The following is a 14,818-nucleotide window of genomic DNA, read 5'->3' on the forward strand; positions in this document are numbered from 1 at the left end:
TAGATTATATGACTCTGACCTCGGAACGATTCACAATATGGGGAGATGGGGAGGAATGTGAGGAGAAGTATGGGGAGAATACGGGGGAAATTGACATGGAATTAAAACAGAGAAATGCATATGAAGTCATCCCTGCTACTCTGTAGATAAGCTCTAATGCATAAGCACAAATCAAGGAATATCTGTGCGGCTAGCCGGGAGATCTTCGGAGAATATAACGCCCAAGCGTTGAATTGTATTATCATAAATTTGCGCCAGGTAGTACTCCCATACCTAGGAAGGCCAAAATGACATCATCTTTCTATAACATCAATGTACATAAATATTATGTATGCTGGACATAAAATAATAGTGGACCAGTGCGCTAAATTGTGATATGTGATTGTTATCGTTATCAAAATGAAAACCAAAGAGGAAACTCAGCCGAGAAGCAAATATGCTCTGACCTTCGACGCCTAAGGCATAAATCCATCAACGTGCCTGAGGCAATCTCTATTATAGCTTTTTTAAACCCGACAATTGTGGGATATTTAGATAGAGACAGACTAATGACATAGGCGTCTCGAAGAATATTCAAGACCCAAAAAAGGGGAAAGGGATTGGCACGAAAATAGTGCGCCCGTTATGTGATGCACGGATAAGGAAGATAAGGATATGTACATGGATGTACGGAGTACTTTCTGACCGCGACGCGTGTAGACTCTACTTCGACAAAATGTATGCACGCAGGGTATATGGGTTCCTCCTACCCAGATCCCATTTATACCCTTGCATATGTAGACCCATCTCATGGATTTCATTGCAAGCTGTCGATATAGCCAGGTTCCGATGTTGCAGCTCGCGCCCGACGCGCATATTTTCGACCTCTGTCCCTCTCCGGTCGCATGCACCCCCTGCTATACAAGGAATTTCTACACTGGACTGCGATGAGGATAGCTTTTATTGCTACACATCGGGGCGATGGCTTTGGAATGAGAAGGAACAGCTTTCTCGCCGTTATGTTGAGTTTGATCTGGCAGGACTCGTCAGGATTGCGACCCAGGCTACAGGGTCTATGTCCTGCGTCGAAGTGAAGAAACTTCCCGAGGGGAACTTTAACAAGGTCTTTCTTCTTACAATGGACGATGGAAAGGAGGTGATTGCAAAACTCCCGAATCCCAACGCTGGGCCTCAATACTTTACCACGGCTAGTGAGGTGGCAACGATGGACTATGTGAGTTTCCTGGCTGCATGTTGCTATATGCTATATGAACTGATCTCAATTTCGTTAGGTTCGTAATGTACTCAATATTCCAGCCCCGGTGGTCTACGCTTCGAGCTCCTCTACTCGAGAGATTGCAGCTGAGTATATTATAATGGAGAAGAGCCCGGGAGTGGAACTTAGCAAGATGTGGGATGATATATCGGGTCCTGAAAAACTTCAGATTGTTCAACAACTCGTTGAGTTTGAGAAGGCACTTGTCTCCACTCGATTTCCTATATATGGAAGCCTCTATTATGCAAAGGACTTGCCAGGAGTTCAATCAACTCAGATGATTGACCTTGGAACTAAGAACAACAGTGGATTGGATTTTGCGGTTGGTCCGACAACAAATCGAACGTTTTTCGATGATGGCAGAGATGCAGTTAATGCAGGTGTGCCCCAAGGGCCTTGTAAGTGTCTCTTGGCTCTTTGACAATCCATTCTAATGACTGTTTTCTGATAGGGGCATCTATTGAGGATTACTTTTTTGCTCGCGCCCACCGTGAACTTGCTTGTTTGCAGACTTTTACCCATTTCCCTCGTCAGCGAGGACTATTTTACGGGCCTGGCCAATATCAGCCTACTGCGCAGCGTAAACAAAAGACACTGAGGAATTACCTTAAGGTTGCTAAATTTTTATCACCGAAAGATCAAGAAATATCCAAGCCCGCTCTATGGCACCCTGACTTGCATGGAGATAACATATTCGTGAACCCAGATCAGCCAACAGAAATTCTCTCCATTATTGATTGGCAGGCTGTGAACCTGTCACCTCTATTTCTTCAAGCTCATCATCCAGCCCTTATTAAATTTGAGGGACCCATTCCTGAGGGGCTGCAATCAATCAGTCTACCTGAGAATTTCAATGAGCTCAGCGTGGAAGAGCAGCTCGGAGCGAAGAAGCTTCGTGCTGCCCAGTCTCTCTACAAGCTTTATGATATCAAGATGATCCAGCACTGCCCTGAGACTGCAGCCGCATTGAAGTTCAGAGATTCACTTGCTGGCCAAATCACAGGTCTTTCGGGCTCACTTTTCAGTGACGGTGAACCAATTGTTCAAGGCATGCTCATAAAACTACAGGAAGAATGGACAACTTATGTAGGATCATCCGTCCCATGTCCACTCTCTTTTACAGAGGAAGATAAACAAAAGCAAAAGGACGACGAGAGAAAGTGGGCAAGTGGAGTTGTACTAATGGAGGAGTTCCTTGATCAAGTTGGTGTATACAGAGGATGGGATGGTTGGGTGAACCACAGTAGCTACGAGCACTATAAAGTGCGTTTGGAAGAGTGCCGACATGAATTCTTGAATTCTCAATGCACTACAAGTGAAGAGAGAAGCCAGTGGGAAACGGTATGGCCATTCATAGACGGCCAGAAACCATCTTAACATAATACTACATTACCTATGCTTGAGCTAAATGTGTCGGTCCCGAGGTGCTTATGTGTTGCGTTAATAAATTGAAATTCGAGGTTTACTGATCCCACTTGCACAAAAGAAACCATGAACATTGTTTAGGAAAGTGTACTGCCTCCGAGCTTCAACGTTTTGATATATATTGTTGGCGTAAAATAGTGTGTATTTTATTATACAAATACAGCACCGGGTATGATATTTGCACGTGTTTCACCGCCTTCTCGAGCGGTGTGGGGATGGCGTGGGGCTCTGCTTATCAGAAAAGCGGGGGCCCGCCAAAGGGAGTAGATCGCCCAGAGGAATTGGCCAATGTTCCATTCCTACCTAGGATGTATAGATGTACGTGGCTACAGGAAATCACATTTGCATTGGCCTGCTTTTGAAGTTTTTCTGGTAAAGACTTCATTTTATCTAGGTATTGCTAGAAGATTTGATCTGAATTGTTCTTGATTCCCAGAAGAAGTCTCCTACAGAATTTCGGTCGAAGAGGCGGGCCAGTATCTGGTTTGTCATGCGTTTACAAGCTTGGTCTACTCTGCTAAATTATCTGAGCAGAAGTGAAGACTAGATCTGACTATTCATTCGACCCTTTCATTCGATCCTTTCGGCCTCGATACAGCAGCTTACTAGGAAGTATAGATTGGAGTGATCCTGCAGCTTTCTTTAAGGCTATTGGTGCTGGTGAATTAGGTTCCTATCCCATCCCGGAGATCAAGTCTACAACAGACGTCTGTCAAGAGGCTATAACAAGGTCAGGCAAATTATTCACCACCTATCAGACATTGCACGAGATACTACGGCGCCATAAGGGTTCAATTCGAAAGCGGTGGACCAAAAAGACCCGCCAGCAAAGACTGAAAATTCTCCTATGTTCCTGGCCAAACATGCCAACAATGTATTGCCCTGATTTCGAAGCTTTCTCCGATTCCAACTCTATCCCCAACCAAGGTGCCAAATATCGTGATCATTTCATGTGGCCGTATATCACCCAAGAGGATCTGTTGAATACCAAGACACTGCCTATGCTGTTGAACACACGAAGTCGCTATCCACCGTCGCATTTCGCTGCTGTCGATATCGAGGCCATGCGTATGGGCGTGGTCAGCTGGGCGATTGTACCCATCTTGCTGAATGAGTATGTTATGATTCTGAACGGCCCGAATGAAAATACCAGGGACCATGGAAAGCTTATGTCTTGGAGCGAACACCCAGATGCCTTCGATTGTATGACTAAGCGAAAACAGTTCAGGCCCGGAGAGGGCCTGCTGGTACTGGAAGCCCAGGAGCGATTTTTGATGTTTCGTCTCAAATGCTGCACACAGGTTCTCCATGACATCCCCTAGTCCACTACTACCAGTGAATTATTCCCTGTGTTACCTCAGCCTCAGTTCAAATCTGAAAGTGAGGTGAACGGGTTCGAGTCTTTAAGTGTGATGGCCGTAGAAGCTCCATATCGTGTTCTAGCACTACTTGATCTTCGTCTTATTGAGTCACTGCTCTCAGTGCTGCAGAAGATCACCTTTAGGCTCTGCAGGAGGATCCAGAGTATTTTTCTAGGATGCTTCGTGAGGCCAAAGATCATCGCCAGGAGCTTTTGAAGGACCTCGACGGTACATAATGATCACTCAGTACTAAGTCATGGTTGGCTAGAAGCTCTTTGGGCGCGCATTATTTGTTTCGTCGTATCGGAGGCGTACTGTGACCTGGAGCTGTTTGTTAAACTTAGCAGCCAAGCTAAAAAAAGTTGATCTCGTTACAAAGCCGGTATGCTAGCGATATATCGCCCTCAAGAAATTTACCGGGAGTATCTAAATACTTTGCTGCGATCTCATCATTACCTCACTAAAGGAGCCAAAGCATCATTATCCAACCTGAAATTTGCAGTTGTGGCATCTCCGTCTTGGCGAAGACACTTCGCTCGCGAGCCACCACTAGAAGACGCTCACCCAGTACAGATTGTGGTTGTCGCAAAGCCCGGCATCAAGTTGAACAAAATGGAAAATCGACTGACCTGGCTGCTTCACGCCCTGTGGGAGGATGGCCGAGACTTGCTCCTTGTTCGGATGCCCCTGATCGTGGATGAGCTAGAGCGGCTGCTACAATCAGAGAGACAAGCGCAAGAACTGCTCTCCTCATACATCACTACGATTCTAAGCGAGCTTTCAATTATCTCTCGGGCTTAAATAAGTTGGACTTCTATCAGCCATGGGCCCGGCGCTTTGAGGATGGGCTTCTTCAGCGCGAAGATAAACTTGAAGTTGAATTTGTGGAGTGGGCCAGACCATGGGTCAGGATCGTCGACGGGCTTCACGATACAAGCATCGAAAATCAAATTGCAAGACTTGGTGAGCCGTGAGGTTCCAAATCCAACTATCCTATTGAGAAGCGCCGCACTAAAGAAAATGTGGAGTTGATGCGCAGTGCTGAAAACAGCCTGGATGCTTTCTGGGCCGCTATTGACTAGAAGACGGTTGCCAAAGCTGGTGAACTGAGTGACACGGTTATACGGAACCTCCTCTCCCAGCCGCAGAACCTACTGCGCACTCAAGAGTGGATTGAACCGTAAAAGCCTTCGCCTGCAGAACCTATAAAGGACAAGGAATGTGACACCGATGATTATTCTTCATAACACCCTGCTTCTCGGCTCTATTCGGATATTCCAAATAAAATACTCGATGTCGCCTAACCCAAGAGCAAAGTCAAGACCCGTGGAACACCACAACCATAACCCCCTATACAAATCGCAGAAATTTCCCCACACCCCGATCCGAGTGATTATCAACCCATATTCTCCGTTGATATGCGCTCTCTTAAGGTCTTCCAGACCATCTTCTTCAACCCCACTGTGATACCTTCTCCAGGCGAAATCCGTCGAATAATTTCCTTCATGCTATGGCTCCGGTGGGGTTCTCACGGCTAGGAAGCTGTACGGCTCTGTCGGGCAGTTCCAGCCTATGATGCTGGATTTTGAGCGAAGCATTCAATTCCATGAACCTCATCCACGAGGCAAATTAGCCTTCAGAGTTGCCCGCTTGTATAGCTATGGGCTCAACAAGGCGTATGGTTGGACTGGAGGGATATTTTGCTTAGCTGAGAAGTGAGAGAAATCTCAGATGAGACATACTTATCATTTAGGCAGTCAAGGCATTACTGGGATTTATGTTTAGTAATGATATTGAAAAGAATATGAAAAATTGTGTTTACAGTTAATGATATGACAAGATGTAAGCATAAGAGAATGGACGAAAATATTGGAGGGTGCCTTGCATGGCAAACCAGGTACAAAACCTGATTGATTAATATTTGCTGATAAATCCCACCAATTTGAAGCGACGGCTCATAACACCTTAGTGCCAGTACCGGCTAAACATGCTCGGAACGTACTACATGCAATTTGTTCCCTATGATTTTGAGCGGGAGGATACAATGAAGATTATACCAAACCTTCCACATACTAGGTTGGCGAAGGGTTACTCTCTTGAGATTGTGGCCATTGAGAAGCCGATACTAACGTCAACTAATATACGATGATGCTGCTCCCCCGTTGGTTCCTAGGCAGACAAATAACAGAAGCTGATTTTAGAAAAGCCCCATATAAAAACGCGTCAATCTAGGCCCCGATGTTAGCGTCCAGAAGTTATATGGGGCCGAATGATGTGCGGGTGAGTCCTCAAACTGGTCCGCATATCTTCCTGCATTCTCCCGATCCTACTTGTTTTTTATTTTTTTCTCGTGTATAGTTGTGGAACCAGATATTGTCTTAGAAAATCTTGATTCCACTATGGTAATTTTTTTGGACAGGCTGTAGTTGGTGTTGAACTTGGTGCCTGTCCATATCCGGCCAGCATTGAATAGTAAAAGCTAGTGCTAGATATGGTATAGGGGAATTGAGCGTTGCGTTAAGCTCTACACCGACAATCTACCTATAAATACCTATGACTCAGATAGTTTCACATTAATTGGTCAGTTCTATAAACCCTGCTAGCGCGTTGTAATTCTGAGCCTGTAAAACTCGGAATAGACCCGTTATGGATCACATTGGTCATTATTATAGGGCCTAGGTGGGTCATGAAGCAAAAGGCCCCCTGGGGGCCACCTCTAGAGACTTGATAAAAGGGCGCATCCCCCGGTCCCTCTGACTTTCTTCGGGAATCATCCCCCCTTCCCCATCCCCTATTGGTTTTTTTTTTCCTTTTTTCAAAAAGATTTTTACCAGCATTATGGTCCAGATTCAGGATTATACCAAGGCTTTAGAGGTACTCAAGGAGTATCCCTCTGGAGATGGCCTCCACGTCGATACACTCCTCGATTCGGATAGTCATGGAGCCTTGACCTATAATGACTTCCTCATTTTGCCCGGTTCTATCAGTAAGGCAATTGAACGTATCTTACAGGTCATGATTTCTGATCTTATGAACAGCCTTCCCGGCATCGGACGTTTCTTTGGATACCAAAGTAACCCGGCGGTTCACCATCAAGGCCCCTCTCCTGTCTTCTCCTATGGACACTGTGACCGAACACAACATGGCCATACACATGGCTCTTCTAGGAGGTCTGGGTGTTATCCACAATAACTGCCCACCGGACGAGCAGGCTGAGATGGTGAGGAAAGTGAAACGCTATGAAAATGGCTTTATCCAGGATCCCGTTGTTCTGTCTCCGGGCACAACGGTCGGGGAGGCAAAGGAACTGAAGACTAAATGGGGATTTGGCGGATTTCCCGTGACTGGTTAGTCGGAATTCCTCTTGGTATCTCTTCTTGTCTGGAGATTCTTACCTTGTTCCCTTCACAGAAAGTGGAACCCTCCATTCGAAGCTTCTTGGCATAGTCACCAGCAGAGACATCCAGTTCCATAAGAATCCTGAGGATCCAGTCACGGCTGTTATGGCGACAGAACTCGTTACCGCACCGGCGGGCACCACCCTCACCGAAGCCAATGAAGTCCTCCGGAGTTCGAAGAAGGGAAAGCTGCCAATTGTGGATAAGGAGGGATGCTTGATTTCCCTGCTCTCCCGCAGCGACTTGATGAAGAACATTCACTACCCTCTTGCATCAAAGCTTCCATCCAAACAGCTACTCTGTGCTGCGGCTGTGAGCACCCATGAAGCCGACAAGGTCCGCCTCCAGAAGCTCGTCGACGCGGGCCTGGATATTGTCGTTGTGGACAGCAGCCAGGGCCACAGCATGTTCCAGATTGCTATGATCAAATATATCAAGCAGACCTTCCCCGATATCGACGTTATCGCGGGTAATATTGTCACCCGCGAGCAAGCCGCGGCGTTGATTGCTGCTGGTGCAGACGGTCTACGGATCGGTATGGGTAGTGGCTCTGCGTGTATTACGCAAGAAGTCATGGCCGTTGGTCGCCCTCAAGCTGCTGCTGTTCGCAGTGTGTCCTCCTTTGCCGCGCGCTTTGGTGTCCCTACTATTGCCGACGGTGGTGTCCAAAACCTGGGCCATATCGTGAAGGGACTTGCACTTGGTGCCTCGGCGGTTATGATGGGAAGCCTGCTTGCTGGTACCACCGAATCTCCTGGTGAGTACTTTATGAGCAGTGAAGGACAGCTGGTCAAGGCCTTCCGTGGTATGGGTAGTATTGCGGTTATGGAGGACAAGAGCAAAAGCGGTGGTGGTAAGAACGCCGGCGCTTCGCGGTACTTCTCTGAGAATGATAAGGTGAAGGTTGCGCAGGGTGTTGCAGGCTCCGTCGTCGATCGTGGCTCCATTACCAAGTTTGTTCCTTACCTTGTTGCCGGTGTGCAGCATTCTCTCCAGGATATCGGTGTTCAGACTCTTGATGCCCTGCGTGATGGGGTGAACAAGGGATCAGTTCGCTTTGAGATGAGGAGTGCGAGTGCACAGACTGAGGGTAATGTCCATGGTTTGCACAGCCACGAAAAGAAGTTGTACTCATCTTGAATGTGGGACCTCTCTCTTTTTGTCACATGTTACTAGAGCTCCATACATCTCTACAAAAGTTAGCTAGTCAATAGATGCATATATCTTGACCACCTTCCATAAGCAAATTCCCCTTTCGGATTTTGAGGGGATAAAAGGAGTAAGTTGTGGATAATTGAATAGGTGAATAATTGGGTTAATGGAGAAGCACCGAGACAAGAATGACTGTTGAAGGAGAGGGGAATATTCTTGAGACTGATTGTGGGTTGGTAGCCTAGCCGGTTAGTACATCGACGAGCAAGACTCTCGATACTGACGATGAACGTAAATAGAAAGATTGGATAGAACACAGATTTCAAAGAGAGCTCTAGAAAGTGGGAGATGTCGCGATACATTGTTTTTGAGAGATAGAATTGCTGATGTAGTTAAGTTCTGAGATATTGGGTTTTCGGATTTAGAGTCAGCCGTCAGCCGTGTGGCTAGAAATATATATCAGTCCTTCTCAGGCAAAAAAACACGGTTCCCCATACAAACGTCCTCCTTGGCGCCCTTGGTCCAATAAAATCGCAGCCTTAGACACTCTTCTTCTTTATCGCAACTATATGCTTCAGAAAGTTCTTACATCACATACCTCCATCAAGTGCGAGGATACATGGGTACTAGCTGCCAACTGTGAAACTGTGTACAGGTGCTGCCCCACTTGGTTACGCCGATGTTGGAAAATAAAGCTCTTTGCGACAGAAACAAAACATTCGTCCTAGGGCCCCTAATAAAGGGTATACTCTAATTGCCTCTTTATACGACGACAGTATAATTCCCTCCTGGGACACTACGACACTACGTTGAAGTTGAAGACACTACTACCAGGATTTCCTCACGCGAACATCTGCGGCGAAATACGTACCATCGCTGATTTTTGTACACACAGAACTGGACCCACTTGCCATAGATCAAACTCGTTATAATGGGGAGAGGCGCGAAAATGAATAAATGCCATATACTGGCTGCGTTCGAGTATGGGTCTATTGTTCCAATCTCCCTGCCGTTACAGTGGAAGGTCCTGCTTTTGGTTTGTTCTTGCATGGAGAGAAAAGAAAAAACAGCAGCTATATATCAAGAGACAAGAAAGCCAAAAATTATGGCGTGATTGAACGGGGCTCCTAGGGCTCGAATATCATCCTATTTATCCTGCCGCTTGGCCTTTTTCTTCTTATCTTTCATCTTCTTCAGCTTCAGTTCCAATTCCAACTGTTTGATCTTATCGGAATCATCATCAGAATCAGACTCTTCATCTTGCGTCGACTCAGCCTCCGTGCTCTCTTCACCATGACTTCCAAATGAATCATCCGAATCATCAGAGCTGTGCTGATCGACTTCCCGGTGCCGAGTTACATTGATAGAGCCGCGAGGTCTCGATCTTCGGCGCTCACGACGTAGATCATCTTGGGGAGGCTGGAATTGCTGTCTCATGATGGTAGTGTTATCCTCCCGGATGCCGTCTCTTTTCGCCAACTCTCCGTAAGCGTCAACTTCAGGCAAGTCGTAAATCTCACTGATGTAGTCGTCAAAGCGACCAGCAAGCTTGGCCACTTTACGAAAGTGCCGCACCTTTAGAACTGGTCTTGATCGCTTTTTGACACTGTTTTCTTGGAATTCCCAATTGGCGAGCGCTATGGCTGTCTGGAAAGCGTTTTTGATTTGTCTGCCATTCCAATGCCGGCTTGGACTGCGGAGATTACGCTGCCAGTGTTCATCTGCAAACTTTTCGATCTCTTTTGCATCGATCTCAATATCCAGACGACTGCTTTTAAGCCGCTGGATGTTTTTCTGCCAGATTTGCTTGGCTTGCTCCTGTCCTAGCTTTGGGTAATAGAGGCAAATGTGGATGCGTGATCGGAAGGCCTCATCAAACTCGCCTACTCGATTGGTTGTTAAGATGATGACTCCAGAGAAATACTCTAGTACTCTGAGAAAGACTAGATATATATCTCGTTAGTTCGATTCTGTTCCCTGCTTCCAGACAGTATGGGTTATTTAGGAGCACTCACCGGAAACCAAGCTATTTCTTTCGATATCGCCCCGTTCGCGCTTCGCCAAGAAAACATCGGCCTCGTCCAAAAGAAGCACACACTTCCACCTATCGGCCAAATTGCAGAAAGTTTCGAGATTCGCTTCGGCCGCAGTGGCATAAGTTCCAATATCACCACAGGTGACTGGCAAGAGAGGGCGGTTTAATTTGGCAGCGATACATTCTGCTGTCGAAGTCTTGCCCACTCCGGGTGCACCATGAAGAAGAATGATCAATCCCGCGCCTTTCCCGGGAACAACGTCCATGCTGAATTGATTGTGTGGATTTGCCCCATCAGCAGACGGGGGATTTTGTTGGAACTGATTTGTAACAAGGGCCTGGAGCATAGTTTTATGATCATCGGGGAGAACAAGGTCTTCCATCTTAGCCCAGCCATCTTTTCCTCTGCTATAGGACAAATCTGTGAGGAGTTTGATATTGAAAGCAGCCCATCGGTGATTCAACAAGGAGTACCCATAGACTCGAGGGGGGAATAAAACCCGGTCGTTGTCAGAAATGGAAGTATTGGCAATCAAGCGGATATCTACTATGTTGGTACTGTGTATGAACTCCTGGCGCCTGGCCAGTTCAAATTCAGAATCTTCAAAGATATCAGATACAATATCGTTGTCGGCTTGTGTCAAGACGTCAATACACTCCCGCGTATCGGCCAAGGTGGGTGATGTGATGACACGGCCACCGACACGCAAGCGAAAATTGTTGAACGTTTGTTGGAAATGCTGCAAGCCGGCTTCTTGGTCTATCATGACCTCATTGTACACCTCAGAGAGCGTTAGCAAAATAACATCGTCCGCTGTGGCTGAGTGCATACTTCTGTTGAAGGAATGTTGTAGCATTTCCAGCTTTGCGCCACAAATCTCGCTTCTTGGATTGTAGCCCCAGAATACATCTTGTGATTAGAATTCACCGAGCGATTTCGAGAAATTAATTCAATGAAACGCGTCCCTCGGTTGAGAAGTTCGGTCTGGATTTGTTGCTTCTGTGGATCAAAGTCCAAATGTTGCAGTGGAAATGAGAAAATAGATCTCTCTCCAATATAGGGCGAAATGACAAATCTTTTTCCTTTTGGGGCAATTGTACGGCCATCTGAATCAAGATAAAAAGCATCGATTATGAAGCTTGTTCTCTCAGTGCCAGAGCACCTGACCGAGTCACAGGCTTTTTCATCATCCTCTGAGTCTGAATCCCATTGCCGGTCTCCAACTGGGTCAAACGAGAACTTTCGTCTCTTTTCGAAACATACTCTCCCGCCAGTGACATGCAACACTTGATATGCCTGTTGTCGCTTGTCATCATCACCAAGGGAACGGTAGGTCAAATCACCGGGGTTGAAAAACAACCAGAGATGTTCAAAGGCAATTTTCTCAAGTGAGCGGGCCTGAATCCGGCTTTTCATGTCGAAGATATCCCTCATATCTGTATCCATAAACTCCAAAAGGCATCGTAATTCGTCTCGCTCCCGTTCCTTGAGGATAGCGGCTTCCTTGCACCTCTCTAAACTCCCCTCGGTCGGGTGGCTTGTTGCAGAGGTATGACTTGGAGAGTTGTTACCTTCAGATTCATGCATACAGTGCCCAAGTTCAGCATCCGCCTTCGCGCATTGTGCTTCCGCATTTTCCAAAGCTTCGCGAAGTTCTGGCTCAAACTCCACCAAGTATTTGAAAGGTCGAACCATGACATTCTGCTCCTCCGAGAAGGAGGTTCCTGTGCATTCTTCCAAAACACGCAAGAGAAATTTAGAGTTAATCGCCAACCGGTGTGGCTTATACAGACGATTAGAAGTTCCAGAAGTTGAACTTCCAGCGGCATCAATAGACCTGTTTTGCCTTCGTCTGGTTTCTGGCAACATGAGAACGCCGTTACCGGTTGCGGATGTTAAAAGGATACTCTGCTGAGTATCAATCTTGCCCTCCTTTTTGACCTGTCGCCACTTTCCTGGGGCCACTCGCGTAATTTTGATTTCTTGCACATTGATTTCCTTTTTGTCTGTCGGAGTGCTTGTTTCTTCTACGGTAGCTGTTTCGGGCTCCGCACCACTGCGACAATAACACTTTGATTAGACCTTCTCACAAGCTGAGCATGCAAGGGAAAAAAAAACAAAAAAAGGGCGGACCTTGATAGTGGCTTGGAATCCGTGCTGGCTAGTATGGAATCAGTAGATGTATTACAATAGCGAGTTGTACTTGCTTCCAGGTTCTAGGCTCTATAACTTACCATCATGATTGGTTTTAGAATCTGGCGAAAGGCCTTCGGCTTTAAGCTGTTCCTGGGGGGATGCCGATGATTGCGCCTGCTCCAGTGATTTGACATGAACATTCGTGTCTTTGCACGATAGGGACGTATCATCGTTAATAGCCATCTCGATGTCACTCGGAACGCGATATATGTGGGATCACTTTCGAACAAATAAGTTATTTTTCAGGGGACAAGTCGCGCTAAATATAGGGACGGGTTAATACCTTGGCAACTTCCTAAAATATTAGATTTGAAATGATCTCGGGGGCCGATCTATTCTCCGTTTTGGCTCTTTGAGGCTGAAATACAAATTTGATAAATCAAGTGACAAACTATTGGAAACGCCGGTAAAATTTAAATTGAAGCCGTGGAATAGTATACCCAAATTAATATAGATATAATTCTATTTCAACATCTTTTCTTTAATTGATTCTCGCTCTATGTTTGCCTCCCAAGTCTCCTAGGCCAGGATAAACCTACTAAAAAACCGTGGCTGTACAAATTAGAAAATGAGATATGCTTGACAATACCTTGAGCGCCTTCAAAACAACTGTCTGATCAGGCACATATGTTAGACAAACAAGTGTTACCCCTCAATGTTCCTGCGCGGGGTAGCATTGATCCGGTTTAAGTAACAAAAAAACGAAACAAATAAGCCCTATGTTGTAGTTGTCCAAAGACGAAACGAAGCTAAGTGGGTTATACTTCAGCCGGGGCTTTGAGTAGAAATTGCGCGAATCATCATAAGCCAACAAATAGTCTACGGCTGAAAACATGCATGCATGGAGCTTCTGGCCCCCGGAGCCTGGTTATCTGTGTAGTTTTATTGGATGCTCTCGCTGATACGAACGCTTGGACTATGTACCGCAATAATTTGGGGGCCAAATAGTATTAGCCCAAGCCACATTCCTACAGGCCGTGAGTGGGATTAAGCAGAAAAATTAATCTTCGTCAGCTGGGGCTCTAAATGAAGTATCATTGCTCTTCAATCCCCATAGTTATCGATTCATACCTTTGGTTCTGTTTGTCAATAGTATATACCAAGGGGGACATATTTCTTGCTCATAGCTCCATTTTTTGGGTGACACGGACGATTTTCAACACAACTGCTGTTCTTGCGAATAGCCAACTTTGGCGATAATACATTCAAACAACATCAGTCCAATCCAGCGTAGCTACCATCAGACGCAGCTCAGTTGAAATCACCATGGGGAGCAACCACACTGTCAAGGATGATAGTCCCTCGAACCGCGGTTTAGGTACTTTAGTTGGAGGATACGTGCGTAGGAGGCTACATCTAGGAGTACCTCCCACCGTTGATGATCCCAAAAGCGATGAGAGTTCGAGTTCTTCCGATAACCTATCTGATGTGCGGAAACGGACTAAAGAGGAAGTTGGCAAGGAAGTATGTGTTGAAGAAACACATGGCGGTGAGCCTCTGACCTGTGAAGATGAAAGAAAGGACCCTTTGTATGAATTACATACACTATTATGCGCCAAAGGAACGTTCTAATTATGCCCAGAAATGATCTGACCTCGGAGGCCATCAACGAACGAGAACGGCTCCACACTGCTGTCATAGCTTATGAGGAAACTACCTATGGCACAACATTTCACGCAGATCTCAGCCTTTCAGGCACCCAGACTTGGGAAGAGGTTCTGACAGAAGTGAATAAGGCCTCAGAAGTCTATAATTCCAAATCGGGGATCTGGAATAAGATAAGAGAAGGTTTCCATAGATTTGGAGAAGATAACAAAGCTTTTAATGCTTGGCTTGACATTTTACCTGCTGGATCAGACTGGTCATCCATGCTAATTGGAGGCCTCAGGCTCATAGTCAGAGTTTGTTTTCCCTGATATCCATAGTGGAAGTCCGAACTAATCTCGCAAAAAGGTCTCTGGTCGGCTAGCTGATTTACGTCAGGAAATCTCGAAT

The 14,818-nt window shown here is 46.1% G+C and overlaps 6 protein-coding genes across 6 annotated transcripts; 5 read left to right on the forward strand and 1 right to left on the reverse strand.

The window, feature by feature from the left end:
* Positions 1-1,117: 1,117 nt before the first annotated feature.
* N7479_002309 (Aminoglycoside phosphotransferase) lies at positions 1,118-2,632 on the forward strand (the record flags this gene model as incomplete). The annotated part of the gene is made up of 3 exons (XM_057250006.1): positions 1,118-1,213; positions 1,272-1,653; positions 1,707-2,632. The coding sequence occupies 3 exons, from the start codon at positions 1,118-1,120 to the stop codon at positions 2,630-2,632; spliced, it is 1,404 nt and encodes a 467-aa protein (XP_057114438.1).
* Positions 2,633-3,552: 920 nt separating this feature from the next.
* N7479_002310 (uncharacterized protein) lies at positions 3,553-4,002 on the forward strand (the record flags this gene model as incomplete). The annotated part of the gene is made up of 1 exon (XM_057250007.1): positions 3,553-4,002. One exon carries the CDS (start codon positions 3,553-3,555, stop codon positions 4,000-4,002), a length of 450 nt encoding a protein of 149 aa, XP_057114439.1.
* A 423-nt stretch (positions 4,003-4,425) lies between these two features.
* N7479_002311 (uncharacterized protein) lies at positions 4,426-4,842 on the forward strand (the record flags this gene model as incomplete). Its single annotated transcript, XM_057250008.1, has 1 exon — positions 4,426-4,842. The coding sequence occupies one exon, from the start codon at positions 4,426-4,428 to the stop codon at positions 4,840-4,842; it is 417 nt and encodes a 138-aa protein (XP_057114440.1).
* Positions 4,843-6,879: 2,037 nt separating this feature from the next.
* Positions 6,880-8,579, forward strand: N7479_002312 (uncharacterized protein; the record flags this gene model as incomplete). The annotated part of the gene is made up of 3 exons (XM_057250009.1): positions 6,880-7,027; positions 7,080-7,388; positions 7,453-8,579. The coding sequence occupies 3 exons, from the start codon at positions 6,880-6,882 to the stop codon at positions 8,577-8,579; spliced, it is 1,584 nt and encodes a 527-aa protein (XP_057114441.1).
* A 1,158-nt stretch (positions 8,580-9,737) lies between these two features.
* N7479_002313 (ATP-binding protein) lies at positions 9,738-13,006 on the reverse strand (the record flags this gene model as incomplete). The annotated part of the gene is made up of 5 exons (XM_057250010.1): positions 9,738-10,534; positions 10,607-11,408; positions 11,459-12,683; positions 12,761-12,788; positions 12,862-13,006. The coding sequence occupies 5 exons, from the start codon at positions 13,004-13,006 to the stop codon at positions 9,738-9,740; spliced, it is 2,997 nt and encodes a 998-aa protein (XP_057114442.1).
* A 1,083-nt stretch (positions 13,007-14,089) lies between these two features.
* Positions 14,090-14,395, forward strand: N7479_002314 (uncharacterized protein; the record flags this gene model as incomplete). The annotated part of the gene is made up of 1 exon (XM_057250011.1): positions 14,090-14,395. The coding sequence occupies one exon, from the start codon at positions 14,090-14,092 to the stop codon at positions 14,393-14,395; it is 306 nt and encodes a 101-aa protein (XP_057114443.1).
* Between the last annotated feature and the right edge of the window lie 423 nt (positions 14,396-14,818).

Source organism: Penicillium vulpinum (assembly GCF_028829585.1).
Source record: "Penicillium vulpinum strain IBT 29486 chromosome Unknown utg000001l_segment0_segment0, whole genome shotgun sequence".
Lineage (NCBI taxonomy): Eukaryota > Fungi > Ascomycota > Eurotiomycetes > Eurotiales > Aspergillaceae > Penicillium > Penicillium vulpinum.